Below are 24,436 nucleotides of genomic sequence, written 5' to 3'. Positions count from 1 at the left end.
TCAATTTTTTCACCATAAATGATAAACTAAAAGTTCCTAAATGGCTGGAGGTTGAAGAAATTGCGTAATTGAGTCCCCCTAATTATTTTTTTGTTCCTGGATCCGTCCTGCAAACAGATATAGTAGCAAACTACAATCCCTACAGTAGCCATTGCAGCTGCTGCAGTACATCATACATAAGTTGGTTGGATAAATTTTTGCTTGACACCAAATTAAAGCTCCTTGCCTTTAATTACCGATCGAGCTAGTGACAGTGGAATTAATAGTGGAGTTTGATGATTTAGTACTGTGGCTAGATCGATAGCTAAGCTAGTCGACGATGAGGATGGGTTGGTCGGAGGTGAGGCCCTTGGAGGTGACGACCTCCGCCGGCAGGCCGCCGCGGAGTATCTGCACCTGGAACTCCAGACCTCCGGCGGCGCCCATGGCGACGAGCTCGAAGACGCAGGCGTCCCCGACCAGGAGCCGGTTGTCCACCGCGAACTCCGACCATCCCGCGTCCAGCTTCTTCATCTTGAGGTGGCCGCAGTAGCTCGTCGCCCACGACTTGCCGCCGGAGTGGAGCACCGCCGCCGTGCGCGCCTCCGGCTCCGCCAGCCGATGCTGGAACCGAGGTGGAATCCACTGCATATAAATAATATTAGTGCGCGCGCGCGGACAAATTAAATAATCAAATCAATTCCGCACAGACATATATATATATATTTAATTATGCATGATGATATACTTATCCACATAATGATGATTATTAGGAGTAAATTAAACAAGTGCAACTTTAGGCTAAAAATTTATCTTTACATGAATGTATTTTTAGAGTGGTTTTCTTCTCATTTTTAAGTAACTGAACCAATAGTATTCTATCCTCGTTTTCTCACCATATCAATTAAGGACATAGTAGTAGTCTTTTAACATATTTCTTAATATGTCTTTAAATAGCTAAAACCTCACTTATTTAGGGATGGAGAGAGTACTCTTTAACTTAAAAGAAAACCGTTTAATTACTCCCTCCATTTCCAATTATTACATTTGTCCTAAGCTCTATCTTAGCACATCACTTTTACAAATTTATCTAGTTTAACAATATGTGAATTATATATTATGAAAGTATTTCTAGTAGTGAATCTTAATGATACAATAAGGTATATGTTAAACTACAATAATTTTTAAAAATTGATAGTCGAAGATATAAGTAACATTTTTATTAAATGAAGAATGCACATGCATGTTCATCACCACCACGCATGCACACACCATAAGTGTGTTCCCTTTTTAATACACGTACTCCCTCCATCCCAAATAAAAGATAACCTATGTGGGGATTTGATACTATCTAAAATAATAAATCTGGATAATAAATCTGGACATGTTGTCAAATCATCATAAATGTTGTCTTTTTTTTAGACAGAGGAAGTACACTCGAAAAGAAAAAAATGTCGAGATGAGCTCATTGTGCAGTGGCTAGGATGGCAAGCACTATCAGCCTAGGTTCGAGTCTCTTAATCAAAATTTCACCATGTTTGATGTGCTAGGATAAAATATCTTATTGCTTCTTTTTTAACTTCATTGGTGCTAAATCATTTCTGGGTGTCCAAACTTTTCGAAAAAGAAGATACCAGCGATAAATCCGTGATGCTTACCATCTGGAACTTGGGGTGGAGATGAGACTTGGCGATGAGGGCGGTGAAGAAGGGGTTGCCGGCGGCGAGAGGGGTGGTGGCCTCCCAATCCTCGCCGGATCCTGAAGCCGGCGGCGGCGGCGGCGGCAACTCGTCATCGTCGTCGCAGGGTTCTACTTTTGGTTTGATGATGGGCTTGGCCTTCAGCTTGGTAGGATCAGTGTCCAGCTCCATCTGACAAGATCAATCTGCCATTCATTGTAAACAAAATAGGGAAATCGATTGTCCTAGTAAAATGTGCAAGGAATTTTCAGAGCTTCTTCAGCAAACTTGACAAAATTATGTACTGCAAAACTATTTCTGTTCATGCCATGACGAAAACCTTTTGCAATGTGCTAGAATTTGCAACATAGGAACTGAAGAGCAAGATTCATGTGCACAATAATTTGTAGAGAGCAAGATTCACACCAGAATTATGTATCACAAGGACAAGAAACTGATAGCAGCAGCAGCAGCAGCTGGACAAACATGTAGTACTACTGCAGAAGGGTCCTAAAAAAATAAAGAAAAAGAGAGCAGAGTAAAGGAAGAGGAGAGGGCAGTACCTGAACTGAAGAGGCAGCAGAGTCAAGGGCTGTATCTACCAATGGCAAAACTACCAGGAGTCAATTTATACTCTTCAGGTTCAGGCATGCCAACAGGCACCACGATAAAAGCGCCAACTAACCAACCAGCCAACCAATCACAACACGAGGCTTAATTGCTCCTCTACCTCTAGTGCATAGAGACAGTGAGAGAAGCAGATTGCCTCTTGTTTTATTGTTTTTCTTTTCTTTTTTTTCTTCACCACTGTTTGAATTTTATAGCATCGTATTTATTCTCTAGCATGAGTTTTTTAATCACTAAGAATACAAACATAAAAGGTCTACACGTAAACTATGTTTATTGCTTCTTCGGGTTTTTTTTTTCACAGTTTACCAATCGTAGAGCAAACAATGAAGATGGTCTCAATGCTCTATTAAGAAAATAACTCCACCGCCCACCACTTATCTTAGTTTGACAGAATATCACCTTATTTAGTTTCATTACACTGCACATTTTGCAGAATATTCTACAAAATTCCACGCTATTGATCCAAGTAATTGCCAAGAATTTTGTACATACGGGGGATCAGGGCCTCAGGGGAACCTAAAAATTGTATACGCATCCCCATGAAAAATCATACAGCAGTGATGTAGTATAGTATAGTGCATTGAAGCAGCAGAGCTTGGATTTGATGAACAGGTTTCTAAGCTTCATCATTCAAAGATCCGATATGCATTTCCCACTGATGAAATCAACCACTTCTGTAACTGCCTTGTCCAGAGCTGCTGTCACAGCAACCAGGTTCTGCAGAAACTCCTCGGCTGTTGGTTTCTCCCCATCAACAATATCAGTCACAGCTTTCACAAAGATTGCCGGTGTTGAAAACATGTCAGCAACATATGCCACCGCGGCTCCCTGGAAAAACAAGAATAACGAAGCCAGTTTGAGCCTACAAATTACAACTGAAAACAAAGCAGAGCAGCAGATAACTTCGTATGAATACCAGTGCACACAAAGTATCTTATTCATGCTAGTCGATTTAACTTGAACTCAGGCATTAACAAAAAAACTGAAGAGATCAGCAAATAATTAGTTGGATAAAAATATATTCCTATAGACATTTGCCTACTTCAATGCCATAACGACCCACAAAATGCAAGATGTGTAAAAGTTGTCCTAAAGTTCATAAAGGATGAACTCATTCCAACTTCCAAGAGGAACCTATGGTTGAAGACCTCCATTTCCCTGTTGTGTGCCTATGTTCTTAAGCTGAATGCTTGAGCAGAAGTAAATAGATACCTCCATATCCTTGACTGTAGCATCATTGTTCAATATTGCTGACTCGTCATGGGGAGACATATCTAGAGAATCGCCAGTTGAGAGCTTCCCAACCTGAAGCAAATAAGGCACAATGACTTCCGGAATGTTGAACACTAGCATGTGATCGACTCATCTTGTTGAGTCTATACAGTGCTACAGTTTACCAATAAAATCCACAAATTCGTTTCAGAAACAACACCATGCTAAAGGAGACAGTAAGATATATGCATGTAAGCACGACTCACACAGTATTCATTCCAGCAGTTTGGCATCAACTAGCATAGCTCTGTAGCTTACCTTCAAATTGAGTTCCTTCAATATATTAGGGGTAGCAAATGTTTTTCGTGTTCCAATTCCATACATGTCGAAGACCTGTGGATAAGCCAAGAAGGTCCATGTCAACATCTCAATTAAACGTGTATAGATTATCTAAAAAGAACTTGTAGAAAATATGGCGATGCAAATATAATATCTTGAGAATAAATGGCAAAGGAGCAGATGTCACCAGAAGCACAAGTGAGTAAAGCAGACTATAAGTTTATAAATAATTAGTTGTCACGGTGCAGGAAGGTAGAATTAGAAAACCATGAAACGGACTGGATTATGAAATAAACAGATAAAAACTAGCAATGTTTTGTTCAAGACATGTATGACTTTCTGAATTCTAATAATGTAGCACATCAATGAACTGAATAAGGTCACACTGCAGAAAAATGGGACTAGGTCCACAAAAAAAAATACTACAAGACATAACAGAACACTCACAGGGATAGGTATTCTCCTATCGTGGAATGCAACATCGGATGCTAAGTAGACATCTCCAATGTCTGCTCCTTTGGCCTGAAAGACCAGAAGGGAAACAACATCAGAACCCAGGTACAATAAAACGACAGCATGGCATCAAACATGTGATATCTTGAAACATTACCTTAAACCCACCAGCAGTGCCAGCATTGATGATCAGATCTGGCTTCAATGACTGAATAGAAGCATAAGTCACAAGTGCTGCTGATACCGTGCCAACACAGTCAACTCCTGAAAGAAATAAGGTTAGTTTGTGGATAAATTGTAAGAATTACATGATGAAGAAACCTATCAAATTATTGCTTGATTCTTGACAACAAGCTGGTGAGCAGCATATTATAGATGACAACTTACCGAGAACAGGATCTTTTCCAGGCCATACAAGGTCAACGTGAAGGCCTTTGTAGTTGCCATGGTATCTAATCCATGGGGCACCTTTAGGAAATCTGTTAGGCGTGTGCCACAAAGGTAGGAGTTAGCTTCAGAGCTGAGAGTATCGGACAGGTTATATGAGCAAAACAGGGTGATGACACAAGGTTAAAGCTTAATTTATGTATGAAGGACACAGGAACAGGAATAGTGAAAACGGATCGTATCAGACTATCCCTGTAAGTTGGATATAATTATTTCCAAAAGTTTCGAGGACAGCTGACATTGACATTTTCATGAGACAGATTAAACGAAGGTTGCCACTAAACTTGCCTAGTAAAGCAGAACATCACCATCCACAAAAATAACTTGTTCTTTTTTCTTTTCTTTTTTTTTAAAAAAAATCCTAATTCCAGGGATTTAACTTATAACCACCCAACAGCAGTAAGTGCAGCATGGCATGGAAGGATAGGAAATGGTTGGTGAAGAGGAACAAGGGGGGAGAAACGGGAGAACACTACTAACATGGATTCCTCCGCCTCGACGAGGTGGAACTTGTTGACGAGCGGGAGCGCCTCCGTCTGCATCGCTGAAGCCAAACCAACCAAACAACAGCAACGGGATTAGCAACAAGAAGCAGAAGCGCAGGAGGGGATGAGGATTGAGAGTACCTATGACGATGAGGAGCTTGGAGATGGCGCCGGCGGGGATCGGGGCCGAGTCGTCGGAGTCGGAGGGCGGGGCCATGGGATTGGGGGCTGCTCTCTAAACCCTAGCTGCTGCTGCTGCCGCCGCCGCGTGGTGGGGGAGGAGAGAGAGGCGGTGGGTGTGGGTCGTCAGATAGAGGGCAGCTTGACGGCATGATTAGCGCCGGCTGTCACTGCTAATTGCCGGATTTCATTTTAAATACTGCCCCCTCTTTTGTCACTTCTCACACGTCTATCAATGTTTTTAGAGATGGGTAATGCTTAACTTTAAAAACTGTATGTATGATCTCCGTCTGTATTCACATTGATCATGTGGAAAATTTAGAGAAACTACTCCATGGATCTAAAGCTAAGTAATACCTCCGTCCCAAAATAAATGATGTTTTACTTTGTTCACATCTAAATTTTTTTTACTGTTCATCTTATTAGAACTTTTTTATGATTAGTATTTTTTATTAAATGATAAAATATAAGTTCACATAACTGATTTTTTAAAAAAATTTCATAAAATTTTTAAATAAGTCAGGTTGGATACGGATATCCACGGCTGCACTTATTTTGGGACGGAGGTAGATATAAGTCTTTAAAATAGTTTTATGAGAATTATCTGTATCACTTTAAAAGCATTTTTTTTCTTTTATCCGGTCCTAACCTCCACGTATTAAAAGATATCCTCTTATATATAAAACACCTCCCACCCTCACCTATAAAAAACGTTGTAGAAGAAAATATCAGATTAAACTACGTTTCTTACCTCCTAAATCTTGTTGCAATGCAGGCTTATGTGACTAATGTAAAAAAAAGTCGTTTTTTTCTTTTTACTGAGTGAAAAGTATAATCAATTTGTTACTTTTTTTTTACTCTCTCTCTCGGTCATGGTCCGACATGGAATAAGTTCACTTTGGGTCCCTCTATTCGTCGCCCAGTCTGATTTCCGTCCCTTGATCGCAAAACCGGATACGACAGGTCCCCCAACTTACGAAACCGTTTAAATAAGGTCCCTCGGCAGTATTTGACCCCGGTTTTGGCTGAGGTGGCACCTACGTTGCTAATTTGACTCGGTCTTCATCCGACGTGGTATTGACGTGGCGCTTACGTGGCAATTCAATCAAAAAATAATAAAAACTATGGGACCCACATGTCAGTTTCACACACACAATAATAAAAAAATGGTGGGGCCTACATGGACCCCACCTGTCATCCTCCCTACAGCTCTCTCTGTCCCCTCTCTCTATCCTCTTTCCTTCCTCTTCTCTCTATCCCCCTCTCTCCCCCCTGAGAATGGTGAGCGGCGGCGGGCGGCGCAGAGGGGCGGCGACGCAGCTGAGAGGCGGCAGGCAGCTTGTGGAGCGGCGGCACGCACGCGCGTGGCATCGGCGCTGGCGCGGTGGAGGCCCCGACGCACCCGCTCCCCCACCCCCACACACCTCGCGCTCGCGGCGGCCACCGGCGCGGCGGCCGCAAGAACCGCACCGACGTTTACAGCTTCGGGATGGTTCTCCTCGAGCTTGTGCATGGCCGCAAGAACCGCAGCGAGCACGTGAGCGACGGCGTCGGCGCCGCCACCGGCGACGACTCCAACTCCTCGAACAGGACAATGGGCAGCTCGTCACGCGGCGCACGGAGCGACTACTCGGTGATGGCGAGCATCTCGGCAAGAGACGACGACGAGGCCGAAGATGGCGAGCATCTCAGCGAGCCCCACCACGTGGAGCAGCGTCGACGACCAGATCTTCTCCCACCACCACCACATTAGGTACGCCAGCGACGCCGCGAACAGCGCCGAGAATATAAGGTTCGTGTGCCGATGGGAAAACAGATCAAAATTTGTATAGACCTCACGATGCACAAATTAATCCCTCTGTTTACAAATCAACCAAAATGATCAATGCAACCGTATAATCTATCTTGGACCGGAGAGAGCTGCGACGACGACTTGTACGACGGCCATAGAGCCGGAGGAACCCGAGTGACTGCACCCACGGCTCCCACACCTCCATGGTGCCCTCAAGCATGCCGACCACCATCGCCATGCTCGGCCGCAGCTGAGGGTCCTCATGGAGGCAGCAGAGCCCCACCTTTATCACCCTCTCCACCTCGCCGGCGACCACCTTCCCCTCCAGCCGCAGGTCGCCCAGCTCGGCGTACTACCCTGCCTCGAGCCCCTCCAGCGCCATGAGTGGGAAGTAGTCGCTCTGTGTGCCACGCGATGAGCTTTGCCGGTGGCGGCGCCGCCGCTACCGCCGGCGCCGGCGCCATCGCTCACGTGCTCGCTGTGGTTCTTGCGGCCGCGCACAAGCTCGAGGAGAACCATCCGAAGCTGTAAACGTCGGTGCGGTGCTTGCGGCCGCCGCGTCAGTGGCCGCCGCGAGCGCCAGGTGTGTGGGGGTGGGGGAGCGGGTGTGTCGGGGCCTCCACCGTGCCAGCGCCCACGCCACGCGCGCGTGTGCCGCTGCTCGCCGCTACTCCACAAGCCGCCTGCCGCCTGTCAGCTCCGTCGCCACCCCTCAGCGCCGCCCGCCGCCGCTCGCCATTCTCAGGAGAGAGAGAGCGGGATAGAGAGGAGAGGAAGGAGAGAGGATAGAGAGAGGGGGGATAGAGAGAGCTGTAGTGAGGATGACAGGTGGGGTCCACGTAGGCCCCACCATTTTTTTTTATTGTGTGTGTGAAACTGACATGTGGGTCCCATAGGTTTTATTATTTTTTGGATTGAATTGCCACGTAAGCGCCACGTCAATGCCACGTCGGATGAAGACCGAGTCAAATTAGCCACGTAGGCGCCACCTCGGCCAAAACCGGGGTCAAATACTGCCGAGGGATCTTATTTAAACGGTTTCGTAAGTTGGGGGACCTATCGTACCCGGTTTTGCGATCAAGGGATGAAAATCAGACTGGACGACAAATAGAGGGATCCAAAGTGAACTTATTCCGTCCGACTTCGACCGGATAGACCAACATGGGCCTCTCAAACTTATGGGCTTATCAGGTAAGCCCAAATGTGAATTCACGTTATGAGGCCGGTTTGGTTTGTATTTGTATTGGGCTCTCTTCTTTGATTGTCAAATTATTCTACTTCCTCCGTTTACGTTTACTTTTACATGACGTACTTTGATTTCCGAAAGTTAAACTCAAAAGATTTTGATCAATAATTAATTAAGGTAGTATAGTTAGTATATAGAACTTACACTATCAGACTCACAGTTCAAAGTATTTCCAACCAACATTAGTTTTATATCCATTAGAAACATATGTCATGATAAATTCAAATGGATGGTTAAAATTTATTCTCAAAGAATGAAACTGAGCTCAAAAGATCCCTTGGGATGGGAGTATGGGACCTGCTCACTCAAGTTCAATTCCTAGACTTAGCACAAATGCTCACATTCATGTCTACGGTGACTTCTTCAATTTTAAGATACGTTGATCCAGTCTTTAAAAGTGCATACTCATAGAGATAAAGTGTATGTGTATGAGTTTAGAAGTGAGTGTACGAACGTGAATATAAGCGCGGTATTGTTTTGAAAATAGATTTTAAAATAAACAAACACTATAAAAATGAACTAATGGAGTATAGTATTTCTTCTTCACCCTGCTAGCTCTTCTTCCTCCTCTCCTCTCAGTAGCCCAACCAATTACAAGTATCCTGTAGGTACTAGGTAGCAATAGCATTGACCGCGCGCAACATGAGTGTTTTGCTGAGTACTTGTGCTACAGTTATGGACTGTGGATGCATAATTAGTTAGTGGGAGCCAGACAGTCAGTTATCTGACCATCTTGCTAGCTTATTAGCTGGAGTAGATTGCTAGCCTGGACGAAATGAAATGCCGGAGACACATGCATGCAGGCACTGAATGAAAAAGACAAATTAATATCTATATCTGACATTTCAGAATATATATAATTGCCATCAAAACCTTCAGCTACACTATTTCTTCAGTCAAGTTTGTACTACTAATTCTGTATGCATTGACGTGTTCCAGTTTTACAGTACGAAGAATCAGATTGTTCTTACAAAATTTTGAAAGTAGAGACATTTAACTCAAACATATTATATAATACGTTCATCCAGTAACCAAGAAGATCAATTCGATTTCAATGCGTTTTAGAAGCAATTAGTTAAAGTGAGAAAACAAGCAAGCGGTAGGGCAGCAAACCTACATACTAGTAGCTACAGTAGTACAGTGACAAGACATGGATCGGATGACGATCAATCAAAGCTCTGTACTAACGTATAAGTGCAGTCCCAACCCATAATGTCTATAAGTAGTGTCTATTATGCCATGTCAATAAGACATCACAGCAGAAAGAGAAAATCCCCTGTGTACCCTTGAAAGTTCACCTAATCCCTTCTATACCCTGAATTTTGCTCAATCCCTTACATACCCCTGAATTTTAGTTTGGATCCCTTCCATGCCCTTTCCGCTAGTTGACCGTTAGTTGACCGTTAAATTCTTATGAAAAAGTCCATTTTGCCCTTTGGTATAAAGAAGCATATAAATTAACAGATAAATTAACAGAGTATATTGTTGGAGCATAGAAATTTATTATATGAGACTATTATGTTTATTAGATAGTTATGCACCATATTATTTGCGATAAATATACTTTTAGATATGACATAAAAAATTAATACTAATTTATTAGTTATTAAAAGATTTTTTTTAGCATATGTGTTCTGAAGTAATAAACAAATCTGTTGTATTACTATGAAAACACATATGCTACATAAAAGAACTTTTAATAACTAATAAATACGTATCAACTTTTTATATCATATGTAAAAGTAAATTTGTCACAAATAATATGGTGCATCACATACTCATAAATATAATAGTCTTATCCAATAAATTTTTACATTCCAACAATATACTTCATTAATTTATTATGTTTCTTTATAGCAAAGGGCAAAATGGACTTTTTCAAAAGAATTTAACGGTCAACTAGCGGAAAGGGCATGGAAGGGATCCAAACTAAAATTCAGGGGTATGTAAGGGATTGAGCAAAATTCAGGGGTATAGAAGGGATTAGGTGAACTTTTATGAGTACATAGGGGATTTTCTCCAATAGAAACTACACTCTACAACCCATGGTTTCTTAAAGTGGATCATTAATAAATACATCATCTCTCTTCTCTACCAATCAGATTTATTCTTCATCTATTATGAAGACACTATTATCTCCCAATGCAAAACTTGACAGTGTCTAGTGCATAGGTTCTCGTGTTGAAGCTATGTCTTGCATGAGACATAGTTTCTTCCTCTCTTCACTCTCTCTCTCTCTCTTAATTAATATAGTGCCACATAAGTTAAAAGTCCTATATGGCAATGTAGTTAATGCCATAAACACCATCTTAGGTGGAGGGTTAGGACTGCCCTAACCAGCTAGCTGTATCATATCTGTATGTGTGTTGCTTGATACTTTTGCTGCAATGCATGAATGCTACAGAGAATGCAAAGGGACCAATTGCAAAAGGAGATGGAGAACGAAGGCAATGCAAGCATCATATCATGTGGGGTGTAAGTGTGTAACAGTGAGAAAGGAGAGAAAGAAAGAGAGAGTGAGAAAAGAAGGCTGGAGGAAGAGAGCTTGCAAACAAACATGCACTGATCATCTGAACAAAATAGTCATCTTTCGCTTTCAGAAAAATAAGTTGGACACAGGACTAGTGAAAGCTAAAAGCTACTAGCGCATCCAACCAAAGTGAGGTGATGTGTGTTGTGCAGTTTTTGCTCTCTACCACTACTAGCTCGATCGCTAGATCGATCCTTCTTTTGTTTGTCTCTCTTGATTATTCTTTCCTTTTTCCTCCCTTTATTTGGTGTACATGTGTGTGGGTGGGTGAGGAACTCGCGATGAGTTAAAGCTTTGATTTCAGAGAGTTTCAGACCATGCGTCTATATATATGTGTTCAGAGGAGAAATTTATATAGGCAAACGACCATTAATCACGAGCTGGCCGGTAGTAGATTATATGCCAAAGCCAAACAGTCATATAAAAACTTATCTAATTTAAAGTGTACTATCTTCACAATGATTAATTTCCAGTACATTGTCAATTCATGTATTGTATTATAGTACTCCACCATAGGACCACACCCAACCCATGCTAGCCGCGGAAATTTACAACCAGACAGATTCATAAGAACTGAAGAGAATTATATTCTACATCCATATTTAAATACTCCCTCCATTTTAAAATGTTTGACACCATTGACTTTTTAGCACATGTTTGACCGTTCGTCTTATTAAAAAAATTTGTGAAATATGTAAAACTATATGTGTACATGAAAGTATATTTAACAATGAATCAAATGATATGAAAAGAATAAATAATTACTTAAATTTTTTGAATAAGACGAATGGTCAAACACGTACTTAAAAAGTCAACGGTGTCAAACATTTTAAAACGGAGGGAGTACAATTTTAATTTCACCCTCCATGCGTGTATGTTTCATCTATTAAATTTCAGGACAAAATAACGATGGGTTTGACAATGCATCGGCTGGAGATATCTCCGACGACAGTTTTACTGACGGTCCTCTGAGGCAAAACAAAAGTATGCTAGCATCTGAACAGAACGACACCAATATTTACAGTGGTTTATGGAGCAATAACTCGTCAGGGTACTTCTTTCAATCTTACTCGATCGAACAATGGTAGCGAAGTGTGTATCCTGCTCGATAGTACTCCCTCCATCCCATAATATAAGGGATTTTGAGTTTATACTGATAACGTTTGACCACTCGTCTTATTTAATTTTTTTTTACAAATATAAAAAACGAAAAGTTGTGCTTACAGTACTGTGAATAATAAAGTAAGTCACAAATAAAATAAATAATAATTTAAAAAAAAATTGAATAAGACGAATGGTCAAACATTATAAACAAAAACTCAAAATCCCTTATATTATGGGACGGAGGGAGTAGTAAAGTAGCCAGTAGTGCCAGTACTCTGAACTACTGATGAAACCATCAATGCATGCATGTCTATTGAAATTAAAATTTCATGCATGCACGTACCACAATGTGTTTCAAAATGTCAGCAGCAACACACTAGCTACACTAGCTACTAGCTAGCACAGTACTACAATGCACAGAAAGAGAGATATCAGGTCTGCACGCTGCAACCTGAAAAGATGCAGCGTGTGCAATACCCTAGACCTTTAGCTCTGTCGAACCAAGGACCATTTTGCAGTAGTAAGTGTTCCAAGGTTTTTGAAACTCATGATGATGCAATGATTTCATGGATAGAGTTCCAACTGTACCGTATATATGCATGCATGATCTTTCTATGACTAAAGACGTGAGTTAGTTCTCACATCGTTTCTAGGAAAGACAAGTCTATGTGTTTCGGGAAAAGGTATATCTGAACAACTGTTGAAAATACACATTGTTTGGATTATTATATAAGTCAACGATATTGTCTTTTGAGAAACTCAAACTAGGAGTTAAATTAATATGGGATATATAAATAAAAGCACGGCAAATTAATTAAATTAAATTGAAACTTCTTTGCATGGAAGCTAGCCAATTCATTTTCTCTAGCTAAGCTAACATTGTTAGTCTTTAATTTGTTAATGACTCCTGCCTGTGTTAATGTGTTATTAGGCAAAGCTAATTTCCTACTGCCTAAGCATCATTTGCAAGCATATAGTTAACAACTGTCCCAAATTCGTTTAATATATATTTGATTTACTGGATATATATATTTGCAAAACTAAATGCATATACCAATGAATAGACCGTATTCTAACACCTCTACTGTCTGGCATATTTTCTATTTTGCCTGATGGACTATTTGCAGCAAGGTAGGCTTACCCATCAGAGAACCAGCTAATGAAATTTACAGAAGATATCTCAAGGTAACAAAATAATACCTAAGCAATATGTAACCTTTACCCACTTTTATGCCCATATGTATGTGACTCTATTTAATTTCTTTCATATAGAATTATATTGTGCTATGTATTAATGAAGGCATCACAAAAAGCACAAAAGTGACAGATATATATATAGCACAAAATTTCAGTTGATCTTACCTAGCTTCTTGTTGCAGAATACAAAACTGAGCGTGGACTTAGAGACATCTATGTTGAGGTTACCAGGTCGGCCGAACCTTGAGTTCACACTTGGGATTGGGAAGGCTTCACAATGATACATCAGAACCGCGAAGTCCAAGCATGCATAACTAAGTTGATTGATTTCGGTGTGCTATAGCTAGCTTGACCCAGTTAGTAGTATATAGTGTCATTTGCCCGAAATGACTAGCTTGGCTAGATAAGAAGCCAATAAGACTGTGAAGTGTGAAGGCACAAAAAGATTTAAAAAAAAAGAGGAGAGACACTGTATTTTAGCTAGTTTCTTACACATGCCTTGTTCTGATAAAGGGCATTGTGGAGAAATAAAGAGATTCTATTTGAGATGCCAGCACTACCATATAGATATACAATATAGTCTTGTCTGTATGTGTGTGTGTGAGACAGACAAAGTAGGTTAGTACGTAGCATATGATCTGGCTCTATATGAAAAAGTCATATGTTGTCTAAAGCTATGTTCATGCATGGAGTGCAGCAAACGTGACAGGCAAGGGCTCATCTTTTACTGCTAACAAAGAAGGAAATGCTGCATCACGCACGTGCAGTTCCCAATTAGAGTCAGCTTTTCAGAGCCCCACAAAGCAAGAAAATTTGTGCATGAAGGATGATCTTTACTGAATGCAGTCCTAACTTGTTTTCATGAATGGAGACTGAGCATACAATGCATGCAGTGAGAGATGTCATTTATTTGAAAACATGTTTATGAAAGCTTAATTAATGTTGTATAATGTGTGTACATTGTACAAGAGATCGAGTACCTAGAGGCTAGAGCTAGCTAGTTTCTATATATAATTTTTTTTGAGGTAATTTCCTATATGTGAGTTGGTGAAATAAAACATCACTCCTGAGAGTACCAGTATATATACTCAATATATATATGCACTAGTTCTGATTTCTTTTCTCTAGTTAACTATTTCTTTGCTGTACGTAATGCCCACAAGGCAAGAGATCTACTACATGTGTGCGGTGAAAACCTATATCAACATGCATGTAAGAATGGGGATTTGCATTAAACATGAAGCTAGCTAGATGACGAAAAGGTATCGATATGTACTAGAGCCAGATGGGCGTGTGAATGATATATAGTACATAGTACTCCCTTCTTTTATCTTATAGAGCTTTTATATTGGGAACAAGAAGCACTGCCAATGTGCATGCCATCTTTCAGCTTTTGTAGCTAGTCACTACTGTGAATGCAACTGGGGCAGGCTGTAGAACAAACCAAGCAAGAAGCAAGTTGATGGAGGTGATCTCCTAATCACCTTTTTACCATGTGTCTGATATTGACCCAACCAACAAGGAGTAAGAGTGCAAGAGTAGCGTGTGTAAACAGATTCAGAGAGAGAGAGAGAGATTGTAGCAAGCAGTAAAATATATAATGATTACCTTATGATCGACAATAGGTGTTTGATCCCATGATGAGGGCTTTTATCACGTACAGATCCTCTCTTTAATCATTCCTGTTTTTCTGGCTACTGGCTAGTGAGTAGAAGCTGTGATGACCTGCGCATAAGAGTGAGTTTTTCTTTAATGTCGTTGAATGGGAGCTAATAGTGAGCTTGCACAAGAAAAACCTGGGACTAATTAACTTTGTAACTGTAAGTAATAAAAATAACATATGTTACTTATGCCATTTTACTTTGCACCGAAAGCAGGGCCGTAAACTTTATTTTAACCAGCTGGAACAGCAAAGCTAGCGACGAAAGCGACTCGTCAGAGGGCCACGTGCAGCTGTGCCAACCGTCCACACACACACACAGGGATGAGACGACGACGTGCAGCCGTACGTGTCACTGCCAGGTGGGGCCCCGTGCACAAGGGAGCAAATGAACACGACAATCAGGCAGGCAAGAGGGTCCAGGATATGATAAGAATGATTTGGCACTCCATTGGCCCATGATTGATGAGACTTCAGAGCATGTACTGTAGTGGTCATCGTAGTTGTAAAAATCAGCGCCTCCGCAGTCAACAGTTAGTACCTTTACTTTTCAGTTTTCACCCCATGTGGCATACTGGCAAGGTGAGAAGTTGAAAGGCAAGGCTCTCTCTGCTTCAACTCAATCCATCCATGATCCATCTACGACGAGTCTACTACCACTGATGCAGAGGTGCAGTTGCAGGAGGTTGTACGGTCGCTGTGACTTCAACTACCGAGGGTTGCTTTGCAATTGCAGGCAGCCCTTTTCCTTCTGACCTCTGCAAGTAAACAAAGCAATGAGCAACCAAATCCTGTCATGCTAACTCCGCAGTTATAGTCAGAAAAGCAGCGAACTTGTATGGGCCAGCTGAAATCCTTACCTTTAGATTTGGCAATGTTTTACTGGTACTGTACATGGTCAATGCTTTGGGATGGAGATGGAGGTAAATCTTTGCATATGCAGGCTTGATTTCTTCTCTCTTGCATTCAGCTCAAGCTTCTCTGATAAAAACCGACACTGATGACAGACACATCCAACAATCTCAATATTACTAGTAGTTTAGTACCACCACTTGGCGGCCCTCTTTGATCGCCGTACTCATATACTATATATATTATACTAAATTGGAGCACGCTGATCACGTTCTGCATCAACCGTACCAATTACCAACTCCTTAATTGGACTTTAAAGCTTGCTACTCAGCTGCTCTAAGCTCACACCGATCCAGTAATCGAGCTCCAGACATCCATCAATGGCCATGGAGCTCTCTAACCTGACGAGGTGCCATCTGCCACTGCTCCTGCTCTTCCTGCTGGCAGGATCCTCCTCCATGGCTTTGCCAGTGCATCCTGCAATGGACAGGGTGAGATGGCAGGTCGACAAGGTCAACCGGCGGGGCCATTCCATCGGGCTCGTCATGTCGTACATCGATGAGGCCACTGCTCTTGAATCCTCCGGCTACTTCAGACCTTGGCATGTCCTCCCCTTCGTTGACCTCTACGGTAACTCTGGGCCTTCCATTTCCAACCCACATGCTTGAATGGATAAGTCTTGGCGTCTTTCATTGGCATTTCCAACATCCAATAACTACTGCTAAAACTGCTAAGTGAACCAAAATACCAAAAACAGAACAAATGCACATATGGATACATAATGCTACTATTGAAGTCAGTGGTAGTTTCAGCATTTTTTTTCCCGAAGGACAGTAGTTTCAACATTTAAGGACATCGAATACAAGTTTTAGATATACCTGAATTTGTCATATGTGATGAAGCCAGCTTGCTCTGCAAATTTAAATGATCTGCGCTCAATCAAGACCTGAAGAATTCAACATGTGATGGTTTAGCCTGTCAATTAGCAATTTCATAATGTGGTTTGGCACATCGTCCCATTTACTTATTGTTGGATGAACACATCAAAGAACGGGGTACAGCTGTACAGGAACTGTAAAGCCGTAAACCAAGATTTCACATCATGTTGATAGATGCACTATAAAATAGAAAACTTTGCCATAAGGAGAACACAAAAGGAAAAAATACAATAATATACCACATTTTCATTGTATCAAATATTCATTTTACAGGTTTAATGAAATTTTATATTCCGCTGATATATTATATTCCCATTCAATTTCGATTCAGAACATCTCATGTAGTCCTTAATTCTTTTACATCTTATAATGGACTCTCAAGAATAAAATGCTGAACTCTTCAAATTTCAGGACGAAGGTATCACATCGGGAGTATTAGAGGTGTCAATGTTATATATGCACTGACAGGACAACGCAGGGTATTAAATTCATAAGTTATTTGCGTTTACATTATCTGCCTTGTGATACATGGAGAAAACCATTTTCATATATCACAAGTAATGCCAAAAGAAACTGCTGTGAGATGCTATTTACATGCAGGATTTTAATACAAACTGCGCTATGCTTATGCATTGTTACTATGCCTTTGTTCTTCCAGTTAAATGCGGCTGTGACTGTACAGACTCTCATCGACGTCTTTACTGTGTCTGGCATTGTTCATTATGGCACAGCAGGAAGTTCTAATGATTCAATGTCATTTGGCGATGTCAGTGTCCCCAAATTTGTTGCTTATACAAGTGCTTGGACATGGAAGGTACCCTCCAACTGTGATCTGATTCCGTTTCCAACCTCAAAGAAGTAAAGATTCAAAGCAACTGGAATCTGATTATTCCCCTTAAAAGAATGGAATATGATTATCTGTAAATCCAGTATTATAGTTGCTTTGAATCATTAAATTAGTTACATCGTGTCAAAATATATACACTACTGTACTTTTAAAAGAATGCTTTGGTGAGTCTACCACCCAGCCTTCTCTCTACTACATCTTCTACTGACTGCTTTGATGTGTTCAATAAAAAAAAATTCCATTTGCTGCATAATGTTAGGACATGAGTGGCTCATTTTTAATCTTTAGCAAATGAATGAACATTCAGCTAATCTATTAATAAATTTAGTTCTGACTAGAGAAAATTAAACTAGCAATGCTTATATAAGCATGTTAGTTTTAAATACTATGGTATACTAAAAATCAAAATCACATTTAGTAGTAGCCTAGTAGGTAAACACACATCGAGCCTGGAGTGAAAGTAGAGGACAGTTTATAAGCACAACTACAGGATAATTAGAACATACTCCCTCCTTCCCTAAATGTTTGACGCCGTTGACTTTTTTAAACATGTTTGACCGTTCGTCTTATTCAAAAACTTTTGTGAAATGTGTAAAACTATATGTATACATAAAAGTATATTTAACAATAAATCAAATGATAGGAAAAGAATTAATAATTACTTAATTTTTTTGAATAAAACGAACGGTTAAACATTTTTAAAAAAGTCAACGGTGTCAAATATTTTGGGATGGAGGGAGTATTTTAGTACCAACTGTCTCACGTTTCAAACTAACTCTTTATATGACTTCTTGTTTTTGATTATTTTAGAAGTTCAAATCACCAAAAGAGTCGGATACAGAACTTAGCTTTGGAGATTTTACTGTCCCAAATGGAGGAGAGAATCTTCTAGGAGCTCTGAAATTCAGAAATGAGGAGCTATACTCAGTGGGTAAGCCTATGAAAGAAGTTTTCTGGTTACCTGTAGATTCAGCATGGTTCAAAATCGCAGAAGGACTTAAGGTGAGATATAGCATAATAAATGCCAGCTTATGCTTGACCATTAATGCCCGAAAAATTGTACTAATTGTGAAATTTTTATAGGTTTCACTTGAAAGATGTAACGACACTTTCTGCTTGCCAACAACTCCAAAAGTAGTCTGTGGGCTAAAAGGATCGTCAGCTGATATGTTTCTAGACAATGCAGAATATAGGAAGTTCCTTTTCAGAGAATTTGGTGTATCAACAGTAGATGAGGAGAGTGCAGCAGTGGTGATGGTGAGTTTTGTATTTTATCTCTCATGGTTTCCACTTAAATATCTGCCAATATTTACACATCATTTTTCATGCAATCATGAAGGTTAAGATAGATTTATATAATTAACAGAACATATACTAATTTCAACAGACAACAACATCTCCTGGCATACCTGTGATTGTATTCCGGGGAGTTTCTGATTTGGCTGGAGGGGAGCCAACATGGTCGTCAACAAGCCTGATGAACCTGGCATCTATTAATGCACTCAAAGTGGCAGTGGAGTTTATTGCTACAGTCGGGAAACAGAAGTCAACAATGTCAGCAGGAAGTGCTAATAACTGAAGGAAAAAGATCACATCCATGCTGATCCAATAATGCCCTGGAATAACATTTTACAGCAGTAGCTGCATTCAGAATAAGATGCTTTCCTGAGCTTCAAGTGCATGTCCTCTCCCATAAAGGATATTAGTGTTGAATTATTTTGTTGAAACTTGTAAGCATGCATGTGCGATCATTTTATTGCAAATGGAATAGCAGATGATGTTGCTTTTTACGAAAAAAAACAAATTACATCAGTACGGTTTTTTAATCCATGATCAAAAGGTAAGAAGAAAATGATAACTTTCAGTTATTGACAGTTCGACCGAACATGTGAATCTAATCTCAGGCCAAAGATAAGACATGAGAAAGTCATGGTTGCTATGAAGAACAGGTTCCCTATGCACTAGTATCTTAATGTAAATAGAAGCATTTCAATTTTACAATGACTGACTGGAATTTGCAGTATGTTTCCTGAAAAGGTGAAGTGGCTATAACAATTTTCAGATACTTCACAAGTTTAGCCATTTAGTGTTGATATAAGAGGCAGCTGCACAGCCCTACAATAAAACAAGGTAAAACTCATTGGCAAGGGCGTTGGCAATAGAAAACCATATATGTAGAATCCTATTATCGCATAGCATGTACCACGTATAAAACTAAGCAATTACCTTAAGAACTTTGCCAATTAGTTTCACCTAATTGTCAGATCTGATACTCTGATCTTTCTGAAGCTCCCTCATCTCCGGGTGCAGATTCAAACTGTCTCAACACTTCACTACCAGTAGTCTCCACATGAGCATTTGCCATCCTTAAAATGGTGGAATCGCTGAATATCTCTCATGATTATTTCCCGTCCTGTCACTAAAGATATTAGCTTGGTTGCATTATGGCAGTCATTACAAACTCGGAGGTTCTTCTTTATCTGGATTGTTGTGCCAGGGGCTGTGCGAATGAGCCCAAAAGCAATGGCAAGCTTCTCGCTGTGGGTGTTGAGCAGCTGTGCTTTGACATCATCTTCCACATCATGTATTGAATCAGTGTCTGGCACATAGCCCACTGCTTTGATCTCTTCTATCAACTTAGCCAACCTTGAATATATCTCCTTTGCTTGCTGGTGATTTGTGCTTCCAGAGTAGAAGGTATGGATCTCATTCTTGAGTTGAATGATACTCCATCCAGGAGTTTTTTGGAGGCCATTCTTCTCCATAGCAGTTCTCACCCTTGCAACATCCTTCCACATGGAAGCGTTTGCATAAATGTTTGCCAAGAGGACATGATACACTCCCTCCTGTGGCCCTAGCTCAAAAATCTTCTGAGCCGATTCTTCTGCCAACTCCACATTCTTGTGCAACTTGCAAGCACCTAACATCGCACCGTAAACACTAAGGCCAGGGTCCATAGGCATCTTTTGAATGAAAGCCCATGCTTCATCTAGCTTCCCGGCTCGGCCAAGAAGATCCACCATGGTACCATAGTGCTCCATCCCAGGTTCAAGCCCATAGTCCTCCTTCATGCTGGTAAAATATTCCCGTCCTTCATCAACCAAACCAGCATGACTGCATGCAGAGAGGACTGAAAGGAATGTTGTCTCATTAGGCACTATGCCAATGCTCTTCATCTCTTCAAATAGCTCAACTGCAGCTTTGCCAAAACCATGTGATCCATAACCATGGATCATAGCGTTCCATGTGATAACATGCCTCTCCCTTGCAGAATTGAACAGAATTCTAGCTATGTTAACACGGCCACATTTTGCATACATATCAATAAGGGCGGTCAGAACATATACATCCTGATCTAGGTGTAACCTGATAGAATATCCATGGATCCATCTTGCCTGCAGAGGATCTGAAATATCCGCAAGAGCTGGAATAACACTGACAAGAGTGAATGAATCAGGTTTCACATTCTCCAACTGCATCCTAGTAAAAAGCCTCACCGCATCCTCGGAGCATCCATTCTGCGCGCATCCAAGGATCATGGCATTCCACGATACCTGCGTCCTTCTGTCCAACTCATCAAACACATGAGATGCCAGGTCAACTCTCTTGCATTTGGAATACATGGTGATGAGTGCATTCATCACTGACACGTTGGAGTCTAAGCCAATCCGCACAAGCAGTTCATGGACACGCATCCCTTCATCAAGACAGCCAAGCTCCCCACACGCTTGCAGTGCTGCCAGGACAGAGACATCCGTCACATCGACACCCTCCTCGACCATCCTATTGAAAAGAGCCAGAGCCTCCCTTGAATCCCCATTCTGTGCATATCCATCGATCATGGCATTCCAGGACACGGAGTTCTTGGTTGGCATCCAGTCGAAGACCACCCTTGCTGCCCGGATGTCCCCACACTTGCAGTAGGCGTCAAGGATGGCCGTAGCGACATTAACAAGCTCTTCCAGCCCAGAACGGATCGCGAACGCGTGCGCCTCTCGGCAGGCAGCAAGCGCCCTGGCGTTCGCGCAGGCCGGAAGCACGGACACGAGCGTGATCGAGTCAGGCCGCTCCCCTTCCTCCTCCTGCATCCTGACGACCATCTCCATGGCCATCCGGGCGAGGCCGTTCCGCGCGTAGCCGGCCACGAGCGCGTTCCACGCGACGCGGTCCCGGACAGGCATTCGGTCGAACACCCTGCGTGCGTCGGCGGGGCGGCGGCACTTGGCGTACATGTTGGCCAGCGCGGTGGCGGCGAGGGCCTCGGAGTCTATCCCCCGGGCGGCGAGCTGCGCGTGGACGGCGCGGCCGGTGGCGAGGTCGCCGCGGGCGGCGCAGAGCTTGAGGAGGGAGGTGAAGGTGCGGAGGACGGGTGGCGCCCCGGCGGAGGACATGGCGACGAAGGCGGCCAGCGCGGCCGGCAGGTCGGAGCGCGCGGCCGCCGCCCTGAGGCGGGCGTGGTGGTCGTCGGCGGCGAGGGCGGTGGGTTTGGGAGGAGGAGAGGGGAGGAGCGAGGCGGTGGCAGCCACGGAGCACACCATCTCGACTGCGGTCTGCGGCTCTACATGCAACCGCCACTGGCACTCGCTACGCGCGCCCTTTTTGTTTCTTTCTTTGTTACTATCTCTTATAGGAGTAGTAGCTATTTCTCACTTGGACAAAAATTAGAAAAAAGATTTGATTTGTTGTAAAATGAATTGAGCAAAACATACTTAAAAAAAGGCAAAATCTAAACCGAGAAGCCTCTCTATTTAGTGTTAACCAGCGACGAACCAATTGTGAGAAGAGGTACTGTTACAGGTGCTGACGTACATGCTATTTTTACTCTTAGACATGCATGTCTTTTTCTTCCTTCTCATAAAGTTTTCTCTCAAATTATTTATCCGATCTACAATTCGATTACACCATTGCATTCGTTATAATTAAATCTTCACAACAAGATCTTATATGATTATATGACGATGAAAAAATATTTATATTTGTAAATTACTTTTATTATATACGTAAATTACTTTTATCATATATATAAGTTACTTTTAGATTTGACTAAGTTACTTCTTAGACAATAAAAGTAAATTCAATGAAGTCTAAAAGTAATTTACATATATTATAAAAGTATCTTAAAACAAAACGGAAGTAACTTTGTCACGACATTAGAAGTAAATTCATAGTAGGGATAAAAATATGACTTTATCTAGACATTAAATTTAGTCAGCACAGATCAACACACGTAAGTTTAACAATTTTTAAAAGTAACTTCAATATTAATTGGAAGTAACTTTTGCATGGTTCAGAAGTAACTCTATAAATCTGTTTAATCACCGATTGTTTTTTTCCTTTTATTTTTGTTTTTTATGTAGAATGAGAAAAGAAGATAAAACCTTTGATGGATTGTAAATAACATTGATAGAATAAATAATAAGAATTAACCATGTATAAGATGTAATAGTTACTTTCTAACATGTAATAAATTACTTTTAAATTAAATAAAATGAGAATATATTCAATATGAATATCGTTTTGTCACATATTTTGAGTGGAGTACAATGATGCAAATATATCTTAAAAACAATATGTGATTTAAAAGACATAAGTTATTAAAAAGATTAAAAAAGATACATACTATTGGAGTACAAACCAGCAGTCACGTCCAATGAAAAAAGGTATGCATTAAAGTTACTTTTCTTTTTGTTATAAGTTACTTCTATAATATATGTAAATTACTTTTAAGCTTTATTTAATTTACTTTTACATGTCGAAGAAGTAATTTAGTGAAATCTAAAAGTAATTTAGATATATTATAAAAGTAATTTATAATTTTTCATCAAAATATAATCATGTGAGATCTTGTTATAAAGATTTAGTTGTTACGAACACAACGGTGTAATCAGATCGTAGATCGGATGAGTAGTTTAAGAGAAAATTTTATTTGAAGTATAGGTGGATAGAGTCTCTCATAGATGGAGTGGTAGCTGGTTTAGACAAACCAGCTATCACTAGCTGTGTAGTCACGTCCTTAAAAAAAAGTACTCCCTCCGATTTATATTGTAAGTCGTTTGACTTTTATTCTAGTCAAACATCTTTAAATTGACTAAATTTATAGAAAAATACACTGATACTTTCAATATAAAACAAATATATTATCAAAATATATTTAATGTTGAATTTAATAAACTTATTTAGTGTTTTAAATATTGCCATTGTTTCTATAAACTTAGTCAAATCTAAAAAACATTGACTAAGAAAAAAGTCAAACGAAACAGAAGCAATATATTTTTGTTTTCTCATTTTACTAAACCATCGTTGAAGGGTTCGAGGTGTATGGTAGAACAGTTTATTCTTCCCTTATGCTTCACTATTCTCTCTCAATGGGGCGGAGACAGGAGTAGGACGGCTAGGGCTGCAGCTCTATTACTGAGTCTAAATATCCATTAGAATTGTACTTTAAAACTTTAAAAAGTAGAATATTAAAGGAAAAGCTATGTAAATTATATTAGCTGAGCTCTAGATTTAGAAGAATCCTATTTCCGCTGCCGACTCTCATTGATCTGCACGGTAATATACATGACATGGTTAGAATTGAACAACCAAAATTGAGAGCACTAGCTAGTACTAGGAGTACACGTTTTGAGTGCGTGTTATATCAATGTAAATATAACATTTTAGTTAAAGAAAGTGTAAATATAACATTATGAATAATTGTTTATATATCGGATCAAGGACGATTAATTGTAAACTGGTTGAGCTAGGAAGAAATGCATTAATATTGAGCAGGTTTTTCAAACAATATATGCATTCCTTGAGTGAATATATACCCTCTACAGTTCAGAATTAGGTAGCATTATCAGCTTGTGCCGTTAGTACTAAGT

The 24,436-nt window shown here is 40.6% G+C and overlaps 4 protein-coding genes across 7 annotated transcripts; 1 reads left to right on the top strand and 3 right to left on the bottom strand.

Annotated features, from left to right (window-relative positions):
- Positions 1-33: 33 nt before the first annotated feature.
- Positions 34-2,258, bottom strand: LOC4339899 (B3 domain-containing protein Os06g0112300-like). Of its 3 annotated transcripts, none has more exons than NM_001420995.1 (3): positions 2,222-2,258; positions 1,638-1,850; positions 34-624 (listed from the first exon to the last, which is right to left on the bottom strand). In NM_001420995.1, exons 2-3 carry the CDS (start codon positions 1,848-1,850, stop codon positions 310-312), a joined length of 528 nt encoding a protein of 175 aa, NP_001407924.1. In that variant the 5' UTR covers positions 2,222-2,258; the 3' UTR covers positions 34-309. The 3 variants fall into 3 exon arrangements, with proteins under 3 accessions (NP_001407924.1, XP_025882046.1, XP_066167222.1); XM_026026261.2 differs by having other exon boundaries at positions 61-624; positions 1,638-1,864; positions 2,085-2,258; XM_066311125.1 differs by having other exon boundaries at positions 61-624; positions 1,638-1,864.
- A 357-nt stretch (positions 2,259-2,615) lies between these two features.
- Positions 2,616-5,518, bottom strand: LOC4339898 (5'-methylthioadenosine/S-adenosylhomocysteine nucleosidase 2). The gene is made up of 8 exons (NM_001420994.1): positions 5,366-5,518; positions 5,220-5,283; positions 4,680-4,771; positions 4,450-4,556; positions 4,287-4,361; positions 3,819-3,893; positions 3,501-3,593; positions 2,616-3,116 (listed from the first exon to the last, which is right to left on the bottom strand). Exons 1-8 carry the CDS (start codon positions 5,439-5,441, stop codon positions 2,919-2,921), a joined length of 780 nt encoding a protein of 259 aa, NP_001407923.1. The 5' UTR covers positions 5,442-5,518; the 3' UTR covers positions 2,616-2,918.
- A 10,058-nt stretch (positions 5,519-15,576) lies between these two features.
- On the top strand, positions 15,577-19,438 carry LOC4339897 (bark storage protein A). 2 transcript variants are annotated; one of them, XM_015788367.3, is made up of 6 exons: positions 15,577-15,856; positions 17,135-17,202; positions 17,382-17,537; positions 18,381-18,572; positions 18,654-18,827; positions 18,958-19,438. In XM_015788367.3, exons 1-6 carry the CDS (start codon positions 15,772-15,774, stop codon positions 19,147-19,149), a joined length of 867 nt encoding a protein of 288 aa, XP_015643853.1. In that variant the 5' UTR covers positions 15,577-15,771; the 3' UTR covers positions 19,150-19,438. The 2 variants fall into 2 exon arrangements, with proteins under 2 accessions (XP_015643853.1, XP_025882128.1); XM_026026343.2 differs by having other exon boundaries at positions 15,682-16,415.
- On the bottom strand, positions 19,287-22,166 carry LOC4339896 (pentatricopeptide repeat-containing protein At1g11290, chloroplastic). The gene is made up of 2 exons (XM_015788365.3): positions 19,797-22,166; positions 19,287-19,685 (listed from the first exon to the last, which is right to left on the bottom strand). Exon 1 carries the CDS (start codon positions 22,106-22,108, stop codon positions 19,904-19,906), a length of 2,205 nt encoding a protein of 734 aa, XP_015643851.1. The 5' UTR covers positions 22,109-22,166; the 3' UTR covers positions 19,287-19,685; positions 19,797-19,903.
- Positions 22,167-24,436: the final 2,270 nt, after the last annotated feature.

Source organism: Oryza sativa, chromosome 6, assembly GCF_034140825.1.
Source record: "Oryza sativa Japonica Group chromosome 6, ASM3414082v1".
NCBI lineage: Eukaryota > Viridiplantae > Streptophyta > Magnoliopsida > Poales > Poaceae > Oryza > Oryza sativa.
This window is presented reverse-complemented; position numbering and strand designations above follow the sequence as displayed.